This window comes from Aspergillus campestris (assembly GCF_002847485.1).
Source record: "Aspergillus campestris IBT 28561 chromosome Unknown P168scaffold_10, whole genome shotgun sequence".
NCBI classification, from domain to species: Eukaryota; Fungi; Ascomycota; class Eurotiomycetes; order Eurotiales; family Aspergillaceae; genus Aspergillus; species Aspergillus campestris.
The window spans coordinates 668,326-685,737 of record NW_020194345.1 but is presented as its reverse complement, the minus strand read 5'-3'; the positions used below and the strand labels follow the sequence as shown (position 1 = coordinate 685,737).

Sequence of the window (17,412 nt, the reverse complement as noted above, 5' to 3'; positions counted from 1 at the left end):
CACAGGACACACGAAGTAGTTATAAAACATCCTCACCGTTTCAACACCCGCATGTTGAAGCTATTTTAATCCGCATCGCGGCTATCTCCTCGAAATAGAAGCATCCAGGTCTCACATCGTGGGTGTCGGATCGGCGGGAAGAGACAAAACAGCCAGGCTGAAACAGACTAAAGCACAGAGCTCGTTCCTCCAGAATTAAAAATAGCAGGTGGGAGGGGTCGAAGGATCCGGTGTGCTTGTTGATGTTATTGGTGGTGGGTCGTGGTGGAAGCGCCGGGATTGTTGCCGCAGCGGTTAGTTTGGTGGAGCACTTAGGGCTGGATGAACAGTTGTCTTGGAATGAGACATACACTGCAGTATAGAGAAGAGAAGAGATATACAGTATAGAGAAGAGAAGAGAGAGAGAGAGAGAGCTCTTTTAGAATAACCAGTGTCATTAATTCATCATTAATCCGCTCAATAATATCATATCATAGTATCCCAACATTCGCTCTAACTCCTATAATGCACCAACAAATCCCAACCAAGCAATAAAACAAAGTAAATCATCCATAAATATCATCCGAATCAGGAACCATAGTCATCGTCAACGTCCTCGTAGCCCGTTTCTTCTTCTTCTCACTCACACCCACACTAAACCGCCGACTATAGTCCGCACTACCTCTATACTCCGACCGACGAGATCCATCATCATCATCCTCATCACTATCCCCATAGTAAACACTCTCCCGACACCGCGGCGCTTTATCCGCATACTCCTCCGGCCAAACAGTCTGCACACTATCCCTCACACTTGCGCGTCCTGCAGAAGAAGATCGGGTAGACTGCGCAGTGGCAGGAATATAACGGAACCGCTGCGACGGCTCGAGACTCATTCTGTGTGTAGTGGTTGACGCCACCTCGGCGGGATAATCCTGATGGATAGGACGGTAGGCAAAATCCGGACGCCGCTCGATGAGCGGGTGGCAGGAGCCTGTTGGGCTGGGGAGTTCATCACTTTCTGTGAGGGTGGGGGTCTTGCTGCGGGGAGCGAGGCGCATTGAGAGACGGCGGGGGTTGAAGGTGCTTAGTCGGTTGTTGCTGCTGTTGCTGTTGCTGTTGCTTCTGCTGGGGGCAGCATGTTGCTCCGACACATAGCCTGGGCCATATGCACCACTGTGGTGGTGGTGGGTTGGTGGTTGATGATGAGGGGTAGAGAACTGATTCCACGAGCCACCTGTAGGAGCAGAGATGGATACATCGCCCCATCGTTCATGAAGACGGCGATCTCGATCCGAGGAGTCTTGCTTGCGGAAGCGGCTGAGAGGGCGGGGGATGATGCTTGCCATTGTTGTATATTAAAGAATCGATGATAGAGTATAATGATCGATGAAGGAGAGGAGAGAGACAGCCTGACTCGACCCAGGGTAGAAGTATAAGAGGATCAAACAAAGGATCGCTAAGGTTCTGACCAACCCAGCGCAGACCAAAGCGATACTCTAAATCTTTAAATCTTTCGTCCAGTTTCAGAACCCTCAGGAGGTGGACGGATGACATCCATATAAAAGCTTGTCCCCAACAGCCCTAACTTGGCAGCGAGCGGAGAGCGGGACCGCCCATATCTCGAAACGCCATGATGATCACAACAGACTGACCCATCATCCCTGTCTAGAAACTAGGAGGGTTACATACATACATTTGTTCCCAAGTATAGAAGCAAAGCAAAGCAAAAAGCGCCCCTAATGGTCTAACCGCCCGCACGAGTGATATAATCTGCAGGGGACCGGAATGAATTAGGGTTGTGATTGCTGCTCATTCCTGGCTAATTGTTCTATAATTATGTCTCATCTGGGGGGTATTAACCTGCATAGCGGGGTAATTAGTCTTACTGACAGGGGGGTTAATATGACCAAATTTAGAAGCAGATTGAGCATCCCGGTTGATTACCTGGTTACTTTTTTCTTATTTTAGCATATTTGGCATGCAGGTGGGGAGCAAACATGGCTAGTTGTGTTTCTGAGCGTTCCCCGCGAGGCGCCTGCAGTGCATTGTCATCACTCACTCACTCACTCACTCACTCACTTACTCACTCACTCACTTACTCACTCACTCACTTACTAGTGCGGAGTTGGGGTCGGGGGATGCCGAGGGCTTGTTTTGTTTCATAATCCAAATAGAATCAATCAAAATGATAAAGATAATTCTTGACATGCATATTCGTAACAGATCAATATGAACAACAGGAGCACTTTCTATATACAAGACAGTAGTATATGTTGACCCACTCAAGCCGTAGTAGTATGCAACAATCCACCGTAATATCGTGCCGCGGGGCTAGATCTTCCAACAAAGTAAATGCAACCAAATATGAGGTTAAACAAGACAGTAAAAAAAAAAAAAAAAAAAAGACCGATATAACCCAAATCTATGCTACGCAAAACACCTACCCAAATTCATCAAGAGAACTATTGGCAGGGTGCATCAGGTCATCAGACAACCCCTCTCACCCCTCACCCCTCACAAAACATGTTTGGCTTGGAATGGCCGGATCTATCTGCAGGACAGGGTTCCTCTGCAGCTCACCGGACACCCCAGATCGACGCGTCAATTCTTCGGACGAGACTTGGCAGGCGTCATAAGCAACATTGTCTGAGGGTTGATCGGGACAGATGTCGCAGGACGATTCTGGCTCGAGCGCAGGTCAAGAGAATAGTCCGTAGCCGTCGGAGACGTCACATCAGCCAGGGTCTCCTGGAAGTAAGCGGGGATGGACGACGGCGGCCAGGCCGAGAGCGAGTCATGCGCGGCCGACGAAGATTCCAGCGAGTCAAACGTCTCGTCGTCGATGCCACCGTAGAACGGCGGTTCCTGTGCGTCCGGGTAATAGCTGCCCTCGGCCGGCGGCGAGTCTTCCACGCTGGTCTCGTTGGGATTAGCCGGGGTCATGGTGCCCAGGCGCGCGGGCGACGCCCCGCTCTGCGTCCGTCTTAGCAGCGGGCGGCTGCGGAAGTTGTCTAGCACGCCCTTCTTGATCTCGAACTCGTGGCTGTAGGAGCTCCGTCGGTATGTTACGTAGTCCGAGCATTCACCCTTTCGGTTGTTGTTGTTGTTGCTGTTGCTGTCGCCTGACACGTCCATCATGCAGCTTAAGCGTAGCAGGTCGACCTCGCTGCGGCAGAAGGCTAGACGCGCCCGCACGCGCTGGATGGCTGAATCCAGCGCCATCTCGATGGCGAGGTGGTTCCGGATCCGTGCGATCTTGGGCCAGGTGGCTCGCTGGCCGCGGAGGCAGGACTCGGCGATGAAGTCGGAGGTGGGGTTTGTGAGGACGCGGGGGAAGTCGCGCAGGGGGATCTCTGGGTAGATGGTGATGTCGCCGGAGTATTTTTGGTCCACGATAGATGCCAGCTTGGTCAGTGCTGTGGGGAATAATCCCATGTCAACTGCTGTGTTGATGCGATGCACGATCTCGTCTCTTGTGAAGCGCACTAAGGAACCGACCCATGGCTGGCTCAACGGGGATAGACGGCTTGATGCGTGCATCGCGCCTTCGTCCTTGGGGAGGAAGGGGACTACGTGCGGGTTGACCTGGGAGACGATGAAGTGGTTGACGTTGAACATCTCTGACAACCGGTCCATGGGCAGGTCGCTGTCCACCGACCCGTCGATGTATTTCCCGTGGACATCACTCCATGGGACCGGGAGTCCAGTCACCGGGTCCTTGGACATGAGGGCTGGAGGTGAGAAGACGAAGGGAACGGAGCAGGAGACGGTCCTGAAGATTGTTAGTCGATCCATCGCAACGGGTGACGACGGCGAGTACTTACACGGCCGACCAGATTAGCACATTCGGGGCAGTGATGTAGTTCAAGATCCGGGGAAGCTCAAAGATCCCCGCGCACGAGACACAGATGTTCAGGACACGGCGCGTGCGGTTGTACGCCTCTTGAAAAGTGAGATTACCCAGCCAGCTCTGGGTGGCGATAGACAAGTGGCTGATATCCATGAACGACCCATGATTGTAGAAGCGCGAGATCCTCTGGAAGATATTGGGCTCCTGGCCCGGCTCGCCAAACACCGACAGATTGTCGCTCGAGAACTTGTCCAGCAGGTCAGGGAGCTCATCGTCGGTGTGACTGCAGAAGACCGCACAGACGATGCTGCCAGCCGACGCGCCTGAGATGACTCTCGGGAGCATATCATGGTCATACAGCGTCTTCAACACGCCAATATGGCTCATGCCAAAGGTAGCCCCGCCGGAAAAGAGCAGGGCACTCTGACCAAACGCCTGCTTCGCCGCCAGCAGCTGGTCGAGGATATACCGGAGTTCTCTCCGATCGCACCGGTTGTTCCCAGAGAGGTCGACCAGCGCGGAGATGGTGTCGACAGCCGTGGAGATGTAACGCTCGATCAGGTTCTTGGTGCCCCAATGCGAATGCCGGTAGAGGGAGATCCGGCCCATGAAGCCCAGGTCGCGGGTCAAGGCGGTGCGCACCAAAAACAACATCCGACTGATGTCCCACGCCTCGCGGGCTTCCTCCAGCTGCTGCAGGCGCTCCCGCACCAGGATGGCATTGTACTCGTCGCATTCATCAATTTCCTTCCACGCATCATTTCCCTCCAGTCGATCGAGTTCCCGGGCACTCTTCTCCCAAGCTTCATACGTTCTCGCCTGCGAACGTGAGTACAAAACAAACAAGAGAGAAGGAAAGAAAAAATACATTCTCCATATCGTAATACGCAACCTGCTTCCGCTCCCCCACAACCAGCGTCTCCTTCTGCTCCTCCTTCAGCTTTCTCCACTTGGCGTCCCTCCGGGGATAGAGGGTATCTCCCGCCCACGAGAGCGAGTCCCGCACGACGGAGGACAAGGACGGCACGGAGATCGAACGCAGACGCGAGTAACCCTGCTTGACGGGTCCATTCGCGGAGGGTTTCGCATCACTCCTGGCCTTTCCACTGCAGGCGGCGTGGGCCAGACTGGAATCAGGAAGTAGTGACATGACCGTCATGCATTTGCGTGTTACTGTCCTGTATTGAGAGTAATATTGGATGAGATCGAACAGGGTCACGATAGTTCAGAGTCAAGATGGAGCATGTTATCGACATTCAACCATCTCCCACAGTAAGAATAAGAATAAGAATAAGAATACAAGAAGAGAAGAATGGAAAAGTTGAAACAAGGTAGTATTCAGAGATCAACGTGTTTAGTTCAGTCCGTCCGTCAGCCCAAATAGATCAACGTCACGAGGCCCCCTGGTCCATTCCATCCGGATTGGCCAGTTGCCCGACTTGATCGCCACCCCCAAAGAAGTTTAACCCCGGATGGATTTCTACATTCTTTTGTTTGTATTCACTGGAATCTATCTCTTCTCTTTTACAGTGAGACTGAGTGAAGACTCTTTCTCTCAGTATTACTTTACCTGGTCAGACTGGTAACGAAATGGATTTGACTAGATTACTGACCGTGTCCGAGATCAGTATGCCACATGTTCCCATGTTCTTCAGCCGACCTACGGAGCAGAGTCCGATGATCTCATTTCCCCACATATCCATACTAACTACGGAGTATACTATACTGTACTGTACTAACGAACTGTACTGAAACACACCTTTTTAGTCCCACCATAGCCGGCTGAAAAAGACGGTCAACTCCCTGGTCTACCTAGGAGGGGTCCTCCGATTTCGCTTGAGATGTCGCCAGAGTCGCATCTGGTTAGACTATCTATCAGGACAGGGGTGGCAGGACGACAAGCGAAGAATCGTACACACTACACATTGCCTCCATGTACAAGTCCATACAGGAGGATCTTTGTATACTCTTGTTTATTACTGACAGACAGCGGGGCATTCACTATAGGCGGCAAATACAATGTGGGGTTCCGAGTGGATCTATAGACTCTCGCCGAGTCTCCCTCCTACAAATGCTTAACATGAAGAATCATTATGACCAAGGACACCCAAGGTGCATGGATCAACTATTCTCATGATATGTAAAGGGTAAAACAGGCTGAAGGCCGAAGATCAATCCAGGCGTCGAAGTCATTAGCCGGTGTGGTCATTTATGACGGCACTGGGTTGATGGATATCTCGTTCACATGCGAAGGCCAGCCTTGCATGTGAGAGGCCATGTCAGATGCCCAGCTTGTCTTGAACTAGGAGGGTTACTGTCGAATCTGGATCTACACGAGGATGAGATAACCATATTTTTCAGTCCGTTGGGTACAAACTATTATTAATCCTGTTTTGACTTTTTCTTTTTCCTTCCCTGACTATAGGGAAATAGAAATGATAACACTCATGGGATCTGCCGTACCCAATTGCGGAGCGCACTTCTCGCCCGCGCCTCTGCACCATCCTCGCGCCAGAAGTGGCCCACCCCGTCCACCTCAACCGACTGGAATTTGCTGCTCGCGTTCTGAGACATGTCCTGTGCCCAGCGCCGTAGCTTCTGCGCAGAGGTGAACGTGTCATCGTCCCCGTAGATAGCCAGCGTCCGCTGCCTGCACAGCTGGTCGGCGGGCTTGGGACAAGGGACATGCTTCTTGTGGGCCGCGCCGGGCGTGCTCACTTCCAGCGACAGGTTCGAGAAGAGAGTGAGAAACAGGTTCACGGGGGGCAACAGGGGCGACACGAGCAAATACGACGCATCTACCTTGGAAACGTCCATGTCCAGAGTGTCCTTGAGTCTACCCAGACCTGAAAAGCCGCCGGGAAGAGACAGTGATTGTAGGACGGTCTCGTCAGACACCCTCTTCGCCATCTGCCAGATCTGGTCCGCCGGTGTACCCAAGACGTTGGATCGGAAGAGATCCATGACGGCTTCTGTCGTTGGGAGATGCGAGGCGATTAATGACCCGTAGGAATAGCCCCCTAGGATGATCCGGACATCTGGGGCTGTGTCTCCTGATGGGCTCGCCCCTGATGGGACCCGTCCAATTCTTAGGATATGCAGGTAGAGAAGCATGAATCCATAGAACGATACATAGTCTCCCAGTTCGGGTTTGGCTGTCCAGCTTGTTCGACCTTCTGAGCTGCCCGCGCCGCTGAAATCCATTGCATCAGCATACTAAGTCCAAAATGGAATAAAACAAAATAGAATATCACACTAATATATATCGAGACTATACCACGAGGCAACATCTGGTACATACCGAAAGTTAAAAGTCCCCACCACATACCCCTGCTCTAAAAGCTCCCCTCCCACAAAACTCACTACGGGATCATCGCAGCACCCACCCAGCGGCGCGTACGGATGAGCGACTATCGCGCCGCGTACGCGCCAGGTCGGTACGCCGTCGTCCGAATGTGTGAGTTCGCGGGGCAGATACACGCGACAGTCGAGGTGGATGCCGTCGTAGATCGACGGAATGGTGAAAGTGGTTGCTGACGAGGGGAGATACGTCATTTCGCCGCCAGGTTGCTTGTGAAATCTTTCGTTTGGAGGGCTGTCAACTACATGACCGGGGGGGCATTGAGATTGAGTGGTTTGGGTGAGGGTTGGAGAATGGTGGGTGTGGTTTGAGGTGGAAAGAGTGGTGGTCTTCGGGGAAGTGACGAGGTTGATGGGTTCGTTGGTTTGGCCAATGCGCCTGCCGTCAGCTGGAGATGCTTGGGCGCTGGAACACAACCACTGTCTACTAGTTTAACAACGTCTATTACAGCATCAATAGAGTATTTATTATACTGGACTTGGTGAATTATGCGAGAATAATTGGATTACTTTTCTGGTGTTGTGTTCGATATACGCTTGAATATTGATGTGCATTGCTGCAAATATATATACTTCACACTAATCTATATTGAACGGTCTAATCTATACTCAGGCTTCTGGGAGTAGCCACGCTGGGTCAGGTTCATCATCATCGTCTTCCGACTTAAACCCCGTGCTGTGGGAATGCGCGTCTGCGTCCCTCAACAAATCCTCTGGGGGCTCGGGATTGTCGACACCAAGGGGATCCGCCCAGGAATCAATATCTCCATCAGTCTCACTGTGAGCTCGGGGCTCCTTGCCCTTCTCATCTTCAGACTCATCCAAGACACCAAAAGCGTTCAGGAGCAAACTCCGCGCTTCCCGCAGAGCTTCCAACTCGGTGGCAATGCAGCAGACGAGCAACCGCCAATCCTTGCTCTCCGCCAGCCTCAGGTGTTGTTCCACGCGTTCGGCGGTGCTTCCTAAATCTTCCAGGATCCCACGTACGTTGTCTTCCTCTGATTTACTCCCAGACGGTCCACTGGGCTGAAGAATTTGCGATCGGGTCTGGACAGAACGGCGCATGGCAGTTTTCAAGCGCCTCTCAAAGCCCGACACCTCCCAGACGACTTGCTTCCACACGCCACCCCCTTCCTCGAGCGCCGCGATCTCCGAATCGACTTCCCCCTGTCGCCTGCGCAACGCCGACTGCTCTTCCTTCCAGTATTCTTGGGCCATGTTGAGGGTCCGGCGTTGGGGGTTGAGGGAATAAAACGTTTGCTCATTTTGGTCGGTCGCCTGGGGCCCGACCGGCGGACTTGCGAGGAACTTGTGGATATCCGACTCCAGGATGGACAGAGAAGCTTTGTAAGACGACAACTTCGATTCCACGGTATTCTCCACATGTGATAATTCCTGCGTCACTTGCCGATGCCGTGCTTTCATCTGGGAGAGCTTGTTCTCCAGTTCATGGATGTCCGCTTCGAGCCTGTGTTCCTCCTCGCGCAATTCCCGGGAGCGCTGGCTTTCTCGATCATTCTCGATCTCCAGGATCGCCTCCTCCAGTCCTGCCTGTTTTCTGGAGAATCCATCGATATCCTTCAGAGCATCTTTCCTCTCACCCACCCGAAACGTGAGGACCTCTCGTTCTTCCTCCCTCAGTTTCAGCAAGTCGTAGATGGACTTGAAGATGCCTTCCCGGGCGGCACGCAGTCCAATCCTCTCCCTCTTCGGCTGTCTGACCGGAACGGTTGACGGGGCTGTCAGGGTGCGACTCGAGTCTGGGGTCGGGCTAAAACTGCCATTTGATGGGGAGCTTATGCTCTGCTGTGGAGAGTCGGTGAGGCCAGCTAGGAGGCCTTCACTTTGGGCATCGATTAGAACCTGCAAATTACGCTGAATATGCTTTGCCTGACGGCCAATGTAGAGCAGGGGATCCTGATAGGAGTTGAGCGAACTGGCAGGTAAAGCCTGCAAGCTTTGGGTAAGGGTTGGTGGTAATAGTGTGGACATGTTGTTTGGGGAGTTGGAAGCTACTGCACATTAGATTAAAAAAAAAAACGATCTGGAAGGAAATCAATGATTTGGACCAAAGGAAAGAAAGAGTGTCTAGAGAGGGAAATGACAGGAAGGAATCAGATTATATTTGCATCTTAGAGGCCAGCTGGATCATCACGAGTCACCAACTACAAGCTGGTCGTGTGAGGAACGGAGTCCAGTATAGTTACAGTAACCGTTGGAAGCCAGGAATCCATGGCATTCCATGGTCACGTGCTCCTAGGGCGGACGGCAGCAACCAAGGCAGCCCAAGGCAGCCCGTCCCGAGCGAGCTTCCTCCGTTGACGTTGACGTGTGCCTCGCTGCTGCTTCAAAGCTTACCATCTTCAATTCACTCTATCTTTCCATCAATTTTCTTTTTTCTTTCTTGTTTTCTATCAGTTTCATCGGTCTCGTTCTAGATCTATTGATCCTTTCTTTGATCTTCGCCCAGTCTCTCCAATCTGGGCCCACCTAAGCCGTCTGAGCTTCTCTCACAGCTATCGCCTCATCCGTCTTGCGATAGCAGAATCCTCCAGAAATGGTTGGACTTGCTTCGGCCGCTGGCCTGGTAGGCTTTCTGTCAGAGCCGGATCCCGAGTTGCAGGTCTTTGCGTTGAAGACCCTTGATTCGCAGATCGATCTACTTTGGACAGAAGTCGTCGACGCCGTCCCGCAAATGTTTGTCTCTCATTGCCCCAACGTCAGCATGCGAAGCCTGCATATCGTCCCTAGTGGAGAGTGCCTGCAGCATATTTCTATTGAGAACCTACTAACGCGGAGAACAGAGAAGCACTCTACGAAGATGAGTCGTTCTCGGAACGCGGGCTCGCTGCTCTGGTAGCCGCCAAGGTGTATTATCATCTCCAGGAATACAATGAAAGCATGGTGTTCGCCCTTGGGGCTGGGAAACTGTTCAAGTTGGATAACGGTGGCGAGTTCGAGGAAACGATCATCGGTGAGTTTGTCTTACTTCGCGGTGCTGAGGTGTAAGCAGCAAGATTCTGACTGGTTCGCCTCCCCCTTCCAGCGAAATGCGTCGATACGTTCATCTCCCTCTCCGCGGCCAAGCGACCCGCCGCGGGTGACCAGCCGGCGAATCTGAATACCGCTTTCCCGACCTCTGCGGAGGGAGCCACCAGCACTTCCGCGAGCCTGACCTCGCCCATCACACCGTTTTCGCAATCCGCCCTGCCGTCCAAGTCGCTCCTTTCTCGCCAGGAAACGCCTGGCTTGGATGCGACCCATCCGGGCGGTGATGATGCCAGCGTTAGTCAGGTGGAGACCCCCTTGGTTCTCAAGCGTGGTGTACAAGGTCAACTGCAGGCGGTCATCGAGCGCTTGTTTGACCAGTGCTACCGGGAGAAGCGCTATCGTCAGGTGATCGGCATCGCCATCGAGGCGAAGAGCCTGGAAGTACTCCGGAGGACGATCATCCAGGCCAGCGAGGATGAGAAGAAGCAGTCCGGTGAATCCCGGGAGAGCGAGGAGCTCTTGGAGTACGTCCTGGACATCTGCATGGGTATTGTGCAGGAGCGTGGCTTCCGCAATGAAGTAGGATTCCCTCCTCGCGACCGGAGCCATCAGCGCCATACTAATGCTATATTCTAGATCCTCAAACTCATCCTCGACCTTCTCAACGAGATCCCCTCCCCCGACTTCTTTTCCATCGCCAAGTGCGTCGTCTATCTCAACGAGCACTCCATGGCCTCCGCCATCCTCCGCCAGCTGGTTGAAAAGGGCGACGCCCGCTCGCTCGCCGTGGCCTATCAGATCTCCTTCGATCTGTACGACAACAGCACACAGGAGTTCTTGCAGAAGGTCCGTCAAGAGATGGCCGAGCTCGTCCCCGACGAGCCGGAGAAGGATAAGGAGGGACAGGCCGATGCGGAAGAGCCCAAGGAGTCCGATCGGCTGCTGGACGACCAATCTCAGTCGATTGGTGCCAACGACGATGCGAAGGTGTTGCCCGAAGCCCGTACCGCGTTCAAGAACATTCTCGATATCCTCGATGGTCTCAAGTCGATCCAGCTGAACCTGGAATTCCTCTACCGAAACAACAAGGCCGACATCAGCATCCTGAACAAGGTTCGGGATAGCTTAGAAGCCCGGAATTCCATCTTCCATACGGCCGTGACGCTCTCCAATGCCTTTATGCATGCCGGTACGACGCACGACAAGTTCTTCCGGGACAACCTGGAGTGGCTGGGCAAGGCTGTCAACTGGTCCAAGTTCACCGCGACTGCCGCGCTCGGTGTCATCCACCGGGGCAACCTGAGCCAGGGCCAGAAGCTCTTGCAGCCGTACCTTCCCCGAGAGCACATCGCGGGCGTGGGCGGCTCGGGCTCCGTCTACAGCCAGGGTGGTTCGCTGTACGCGTTTGGCCTGATCTACGCCAACCACGGCGGCATGGCCGTCGACCTCATCCGTGACCACTTCAAGAAGGCTACGGAAGAGGTGGTGCAACACGGTGGTGCGCTGGGCCTCGGTGTGGCCGCTATGGCCACGGACGACGAGGGCATCTACGAGGATCTACGCAACGTTCTGTACACGGATTCGGCGCTCAACGGTGAGGCGGTCGGTCTCGCGATGGGTCTGGTCATGCTGGGCACCGGGAACATGAAGGCCCTCGAGGACATGATCCAGTACGCCCACGACACGCAGCACGAGAAGATCGTCCGTGGTCTGGCCATGGGTATGGCGTTGATCATGTACGGCCGCCAGGAGGCGGCCGATGAGCTGATCAACGGCCTCCTTGGTGACCCCGACCCGACCCTTCGTTACGGTGGTATCATGACGATCGCTCTGGCCTACTGCGGCAGCAGCAACAACAAGGCCGTCCGCCGACTTCTGCACGTGGCCGTCAGCGACGTGAACGACGACGTCCGCCGGGTGGCCGTGCTCAGCTTGGGCTTCATCCTGTTCCGGAAGCACCAGAGCGTGCCTCGGATGGTCGAACTGCTCTCCGAGTCCTACAACCCGCACGTCCGATACGGCGCCGCCATGGCCCTCGGTATCTCGTGTGCGGGCACGGGGCTGGATGAGGCGATCGACCTGCTGGAGCCGATGCTCAAGGACTCTACGGACTTTGTGCGACAGGGCGCCCTGATCTCGCTGGCCATGGTCTTGGTCCAGCAGAACGAGGCCATGAACCCGCGGGTCACCTCCCTCCGCAAGACCATGATGAAGATGCTGGGCGACCGCCACGAGGACGCCATGGCCAAGTTCGGCTGTGCCGTCGCCCTTGGCATCATCGACGCCGGTGGCCGGAATTGCACCATCAGCCTGCAGACCCAGACGGGCAACCTCAACATGCCCGGTATCGTCGGCGCCGCCGTCTTCGTGCAGTACTGGTACTGGTTCCCGCTCACGCACTTCCTGTCGCTCAGTTTCGCGCCGACGTCGGTGATCGGGGTGGACCAGAAGCTGGAGGTGCCCTTCTTCAAGTTCCACTGCAACACGCGACAGAGCCTCTTCGACTACCCGCCGGAGCAGCAGGTGAAGACGGAGGAGGCGCCGGAGAAGGTCAAGACGGCCGTGCTGTCGACGACGGCACAGGCCAAGCGTCGGGCCCAGCGTCGGGAGAAGCAACAGCGACGGGAAAGCATGGACGTTGACCAGACGCCCACGACCCCGAAGGTGTCGGATCAGCTGGCGGAGCGCATGGATACCGAAGAGAGCGCGGTCAAGGAGGAGGACGAGGCCAAGGAGGCGGAGAAGGAGGCGGCAGAGGGCCAGAAGAAGAAGATGGAGCGGGAGAAGGTGGGGTACGAGCTGGAGAACATGTCCCGGGTGCTTCCCGCGCAGCTCAAGTATCTCACCTTCCCGGATCCACGATACGAGCCAGTCAAGCGGGTATGTAGTCCCCCCACTTTTCAGTCTAATCATTGTTTCCTGTGCTAACGAGATTCTTTCTAGCCGACGGGTGGAGTCGTGGTGGTTCTTGACAAGAACCCCGAGGAGTCCCGCGAGACGATCGAGATGAAGGCCAGCAAGGAGGCCAAGCAGCCCGCGGCGACCCCGGAGACGCTGCAGGATCGCCTGCAGGCGGCCATCGGGGCTGCGGCACTGCAGACGCCGCAGCGGGACTCGGGGCGCGACGCGTCGGCGGGCGCGGCAGCGGCAGCCGGAGTGCTGACGGCGGTGGATGAGGATGAAGAGGGCGACGAACCGGCGCCAGTGCCGGAGGAGTTTGAGTACGAGACGGAGACGGAGGACGAATAAATGGGAGGCAGTGTATTACTAGAATAATATGGATTGTCATGTGTTGCACTTTTCCTCTTTTCTTTATCATTCAATATATATCATCTGTATATTTTTGGTCATACCCTTGGAGTATGTTTTGAATCCAAATTGGAGGGGTGTCCCCGGATAGTACCTACTACGTAGTAGGTAGGTAGGTAGTAGTCTGGCATGCGGCACCTACCAATACGACCTACCGATCCAGAACTAGCCACAGTGGGCAGGTGATGCGATCGACCAGATGACAAGCCAGATAGACGACCGGTTGATATCATCCTTGCCTCTCTTATGGACCGAACTAGACTCAAAGGAGGAGGGCTTTTGATCCCAATACCCCAATTATTTCCCCCTCATGCACGAAAGTCGGGGAAAGAGTAACTACTAACTAACTAAGTATATCGTGGAGGTTGGATAGTGGATGTGGGATGTGGATTACGGGGTGGATTCATGGTCTGAGGGATTGAAGCAGGGGGCAACAAATCAGGGGGATGGTGATGATAATGCAATCCACTGATCGGGGGGGTTTTATTCAATCATTCGGTTCATGTACAATCACATGGAGTATACTCCGTACTTGTTGATAGAGATCTTTTTGTTAGTTCCTACTATGTCACTCCAGGTAAGGAGAGTCCATATGCCTCATTCTGCAGCCTGCCTCGGCAGTTACCCAATGCGGTTAGCAGCTCCACCTGACCTGGAATGACGCAGTGCAAGCAGTCCACCAATCAGCAGCTCCAAACTCGCTGACCAAGCAGCCGAGGTGCAGTGCTGATTGGACAAAACTAGCTGAGTCAGCTTCTTGGTATGTGCACATTGGGTCGTTTTGTTGAGACATGTGAAAAGTCGATGTTTTGGGCCTTGGGACCGACGACCTCTGGTTCCATCTTGTCTGATCCGGTCTTGTCATTGGATCTTGCACTCCTGCGCTTGTCATTTGGAAATTGGATATGGAGAGTTGGATTTGAAAGCTTACTTGCCTAGGCTCACGACTTTTTTCCCCAGCGGTGACGGATTACCCGTGCGAACCCCCGAGCTTACCGTATATATCGCTTTCCTCTCCTCCATTTTTTATTTCCCCGGGCTTTCATTATTTATTTTATTTAGCTTTATTTTTATTATATTTTTTGATTTAAAACCTGTCCTACCCCGGATTGCTTGTCTCCGGATTCTCACTCCTTTGTGTTACTCCCTACCTATATAGATACCCCTTGAGCGACCTCTTTCTCTACCACAATGTCCAAGACCTTCTCCAAGGACGACGTCGCGTCGCATAGCAAGCCCGATAACCTCTGGGTCATCATCGACGAGGATGTCTATGATTTGACCAAGTTCCAGGATGAGCACCCTGGTAGGTTCTCCAAACAAATTGCAACGATGCGACAGTGCTAACATGTTTGTGTGTATAGGCGGAAAGAAGAGTATGATCCCAGTAATACCGCGACCCGACGGAAACCCCCACTAACATGCCATAGTCCTCAACCGTGTCGCTGGCAAGGACGCCTCGAAGCAGTTCTGGAAGTACCACAATGAGGGGATCTTGAAGAAGTACAAGGGCAAGCTGCAGATCGGCTCTCTCGACTCCAAGCAGGCCGCTGAGCCCGCCGCTGCCCCGGCCAAGTCCGAGGCCCCGAAGCCTCAGGCTGCTGCCCCCGTCGACGTCAAGTCCGCCAAGTCCGACGAGGCTCTCGAGCCGTTTGGTGATCTCATTCCTTTTGCCGATCCGGCCTGGTACCAGGGTGTATGTATTTCTTTTCTATTGGTGCCTGGATGATTTTTGGTGTTAATACGATTTGCAGTACCACTCCCCCTACTTCAACCAGACTCACGCCGCCCTCCGCGCCGAGGTCCGCCAATGGGTTGAGACCGAGATCGAGCCGTACGTCACCGAGTGGGACGAGAGCAAGACGGTGCCCGCCCACATCTACAAGCAGATGGGAGAGCGCGGCTACCTCGCCGGTCTCCTGGGCGGCAAGTTCCCCGTCGACCACACCCCCTACCGCGTGCAGTCCGTGGCCCCCGAGAACTGGGATCTCTTCCACGAGATGCTCCTGACTGACGAGCTGTCCCGCGCCGGCAGCGGCGGTCTCGTGTGGAACCTGGTCGGCGGCTACGGCATCGGCTGCCCGCCGCTGGTCAAGTTCGGCAAGAAGCCCCTCGTCGACCGCATCCTCCCCGGCATCCTGGCCGGCGAGAAGCGCATCTGTCTGGCCATCACCGAGCCCGATGGAGGCTCTGACGTCGCCAGCCTCAACTGCGAGGCTAAGCTGTCCGAGGACGGCAAGCACTACATCGTCAACGGCGAGAAGAAGTGGATCACCAACGGTATCTGGGCCGATTACTTCACCGTTGCTGTCCGTACCGGCAAGCCCGGCATGAACGGTATCAGCGTGCTGCTCATCGAGCGCGAAGCTGGCGGTGTCAGCACCCGCAAGATGGACTGCCAGGGTGTGTGGAGCAGCGGTACCACCTACGTGACTTTCGAGGACGTCAAGGTGCCTGTGGAGAACCTGATCGGCAAGGAGCACCAGGGCTTCAAGGGTGTGTTTTCCTCTTCCTCTTCTTCTTCTTCTTCTTCTCCTCTTGGGACCAAGGGCTAACTGTCTATTGTCTAGTGATCATGACCAACTTCAACCACGAACGCATCGGCATCATCATCCAATGCGTCCGCTTCTCCCGCGTCTGCTACGAAGAGTCCATGAAATACGGCCACAAGCGCCGCACTTTCGGCAAGAAGCTCGTCGACCACCCGGTCATCCGGATGAAGCTCGCCGAAATGGCGCGCCAGATCGAAGCCACCTACAACTGGCTCGAGAACATCATCTACCAGTGCCAGTCGATGGACGAGACGGAGGCGATGCTCAAGCTGGGCGGCGCCATCGCGGGCCTGAAGGCCCAGAGCACCCGCACCTTCGAGTTCTGCGCCCGCGAGGCGTCCCAGATCTTCGGCGGTCTCAGCTACAGCCGTGGTGGGCAGGGCGGCAAGATCGAGCGTCTCTACCGGGATGTGCGTGCCTACGCCATTCCCGGTGGGAGTGAGGAGATTATGTTGGATTTGAGCATGCGTCAGAGTTTGCGGGTGCACCAGATGTTTGGCATGAAGTTGTAGATTCCCCATTGATTTGTTTGCGTGTTTGGGTTTATATATCATTTTCTGCTTTTTTTCCTGGATATGATTCCTCTATGCTGTGCATCTCTATATGACCATTGGTCAAATTCAATTCATGTATTATAACACTAAAGACATAGTGTGATATTTTTGAATGGTGCCTATCACGTATATTTTCAACTGTTCAACTACATGTAGATATAAAGTAGAGGTGATACCATGATATTGTTCTGTTGATTGTTAGAATAGATAGACTAAGTAAATTTCAGCGGAACAAGACATTGAAGACTCAATCCAGCCACGCAGTCCGACCAACCGCGCCGGCTTTCTTCTCTCTTCTCAGCTTACTCTTCCTGTCTTTCTTTTTTCATATTTCCCATATCTACAACTACCTATTTCTTCTCTACTGACCTCTTGAACCCAACGGAGTCGTAATACCCTGTGTTGGAGCCATTTACTACATTGGTAGTATTCGCCACACGTGACGACGGTCGCGAAAGCCGCCGCGAACCCCGATCGGAGAGCCAGCGCCGCCTTTCCTTCCTCTCCTCGACAATTCAACCTTTGAACACGCCAGTCGAACACTCGGTGCTGATTGTATTGGTTTTCTTTTTCTCTTATTCTTTGCACTGGGATTTTGGGGCTTTTTACTTTTTTTTTTCTTTTTCCTTTTCGTCTCGTCCTCCGTCCCGGCGAGAGAAAGGAACGCCTTCCTTATCCTGACGCCGGAACAAGCTGGTTCACCTGGTTCAATCGGACTACATATACGAAGAGGACACCATGTCCCGCAATCTATTGGATCATGACTTCGGGTCTGAAGATGAGGACGATGACTTTAACCCCGCTCCGGCGGAAG

At 54.0% G+C, this 17,412-nt stretch overlaps 6 protein-coding genes across 6 annotated transcripts; 2 read left to right on the top strand and 4 right to left on the bottom strand.

The window, feature by feature from the left end:
* Positions 1 to 427: 427 nt before the first annotated feature.
* P168DRAFT_292169 (uncharacterized protein) lies at positions 428 to 1,758 on the bottom strand. The gene has a single exon (XM_024837537.1). It carries the CDS (start codon positions 1,326 to 1,328, stop codon positions 546 to 548), a length of 783 nt encoding a protein of 260 aa, XP_024690652.1. The 5' UTR covers positions 1,329 to 1,758; the 3' UTR covers positions 428 to 545.
* A 592-nt stretch (positions 1,759 to 2,350) lies between these two features.
* Positions 2,351 to 5,135, bottom strand: P168DRAFT_306268 (putative Patatin family phospholipase). Its single transcript, XM_024839012.1, has 3 exons — positions 4,701 to 5,135; positions 3,807 to 4,651; positions 2,351 to 3,754 (listed from the first exon to the last, which is right to left on the bottom strand). The coding sequence occupies exons 1-3, from the start codon at positions 4,989 to 4,991 to the stop codon at positions 2,584 to 2,586; spliced, it is 2,307 nt and encodes a 768-aa protein (XP_024690651.1). The 5' UTR covers positions 4,992 to 5,135; the 3' UTR covers positions 2,351 to 2,583.
* A 1,059-nt stretch (positions 5,136 to 6,194) lies between these two features.
* Positions 6,195 to 7,506, bottom strand: P168DRAFT_312280 (uncharacterized protein). Its single transcript, XM_024839561.1, has 2 exons — positions 7,134 to 7,506; positions 6,195 to 7,025 (listed from the first exon to the last, which is right to left on the bottom strand). Exons 1-2 carry the CDS (start codon positions 7,385 to 7,387, stop codon positions 6,278 to 6,280), a joined length of 1,002 nt encoding a protein of 333 aa, XP_024690650.1. The 5' UTR covers positions 7,388 to 7,506; the 3' UTR covers positions 6,195 to 6,277.
* A 225-nt stretch (positions 7,507 to 7,731) lies between these two features.
* Positions 7,732 to 9,368, bottom strand: P168DRAFT_292166 (uncharacterized protein). Its single transcript, XM_024837536.1, has one exon. The coding sequence runs from the start codon at positions 9,182 to 9,184 to the stop codon at positions 7,802 to 7,804; it is 1,383 nt and encodes a 460-aa protein (XP_024690649.1). The 5' UTR covers positions 9,185 to 9,368; the 3' UTR covers positions 7,732 to 7,801.
* A 153-nt stretch (positions 9,369 to 9,521) lies between these two features.
* P168DRAFT_272911 (proteasome regulatory particle base subunit RPN2) lies at positions 9,522 to 13,432 on the top strand (the record flags this gene model as incomplete). The annotated part of the gene is made up of 5 exons (XM_024835344.1): positions 9,522 to 9,889; positions 9,997 to 10,166; positions 10,239 to 10,762; positions 10,820 to 13,063; positions 13,127 to 13,432. Exons 1-5 carry the CDS (start codon positions 9,750 to 9,752, stop codon positions 13,430 to 13,432), a joined length of 3,384 nt encoding a protein of 1,127 aa, XP_024690648.1. The 5' UTR covers positions 9,522 to 9,749.
* A 1,127-nt stretch (positions 13,433 to 14,559) lies between these two features.
* Positions 14,560 to 16,680, top strand: P168DRAFT_272909 (putative acyl-CoA dehydrogenase). The gene is made up of 5 exons (XM_024835343.1): positions 14,560 to 14,798; positions 14,857 to 14,868; positions 14,923 to 15,188; positions 15,247 to 15,988; positions 16,063 to 16,680. Exons 1-5 carry the CDS (start codon positions 14,684 to 14,686, stop codon positions 16,554 to 16,556), a joined length of 1,629 nt encoding a protein of 542 aa, XP_024690647.1. The 5' UTR covers positions 14,560 to 14,683; the 3' UTR covers positions 16,557 to 16,680.
* Positions 16,681 to 17,412: the final 732 nt, after the last annotated feature.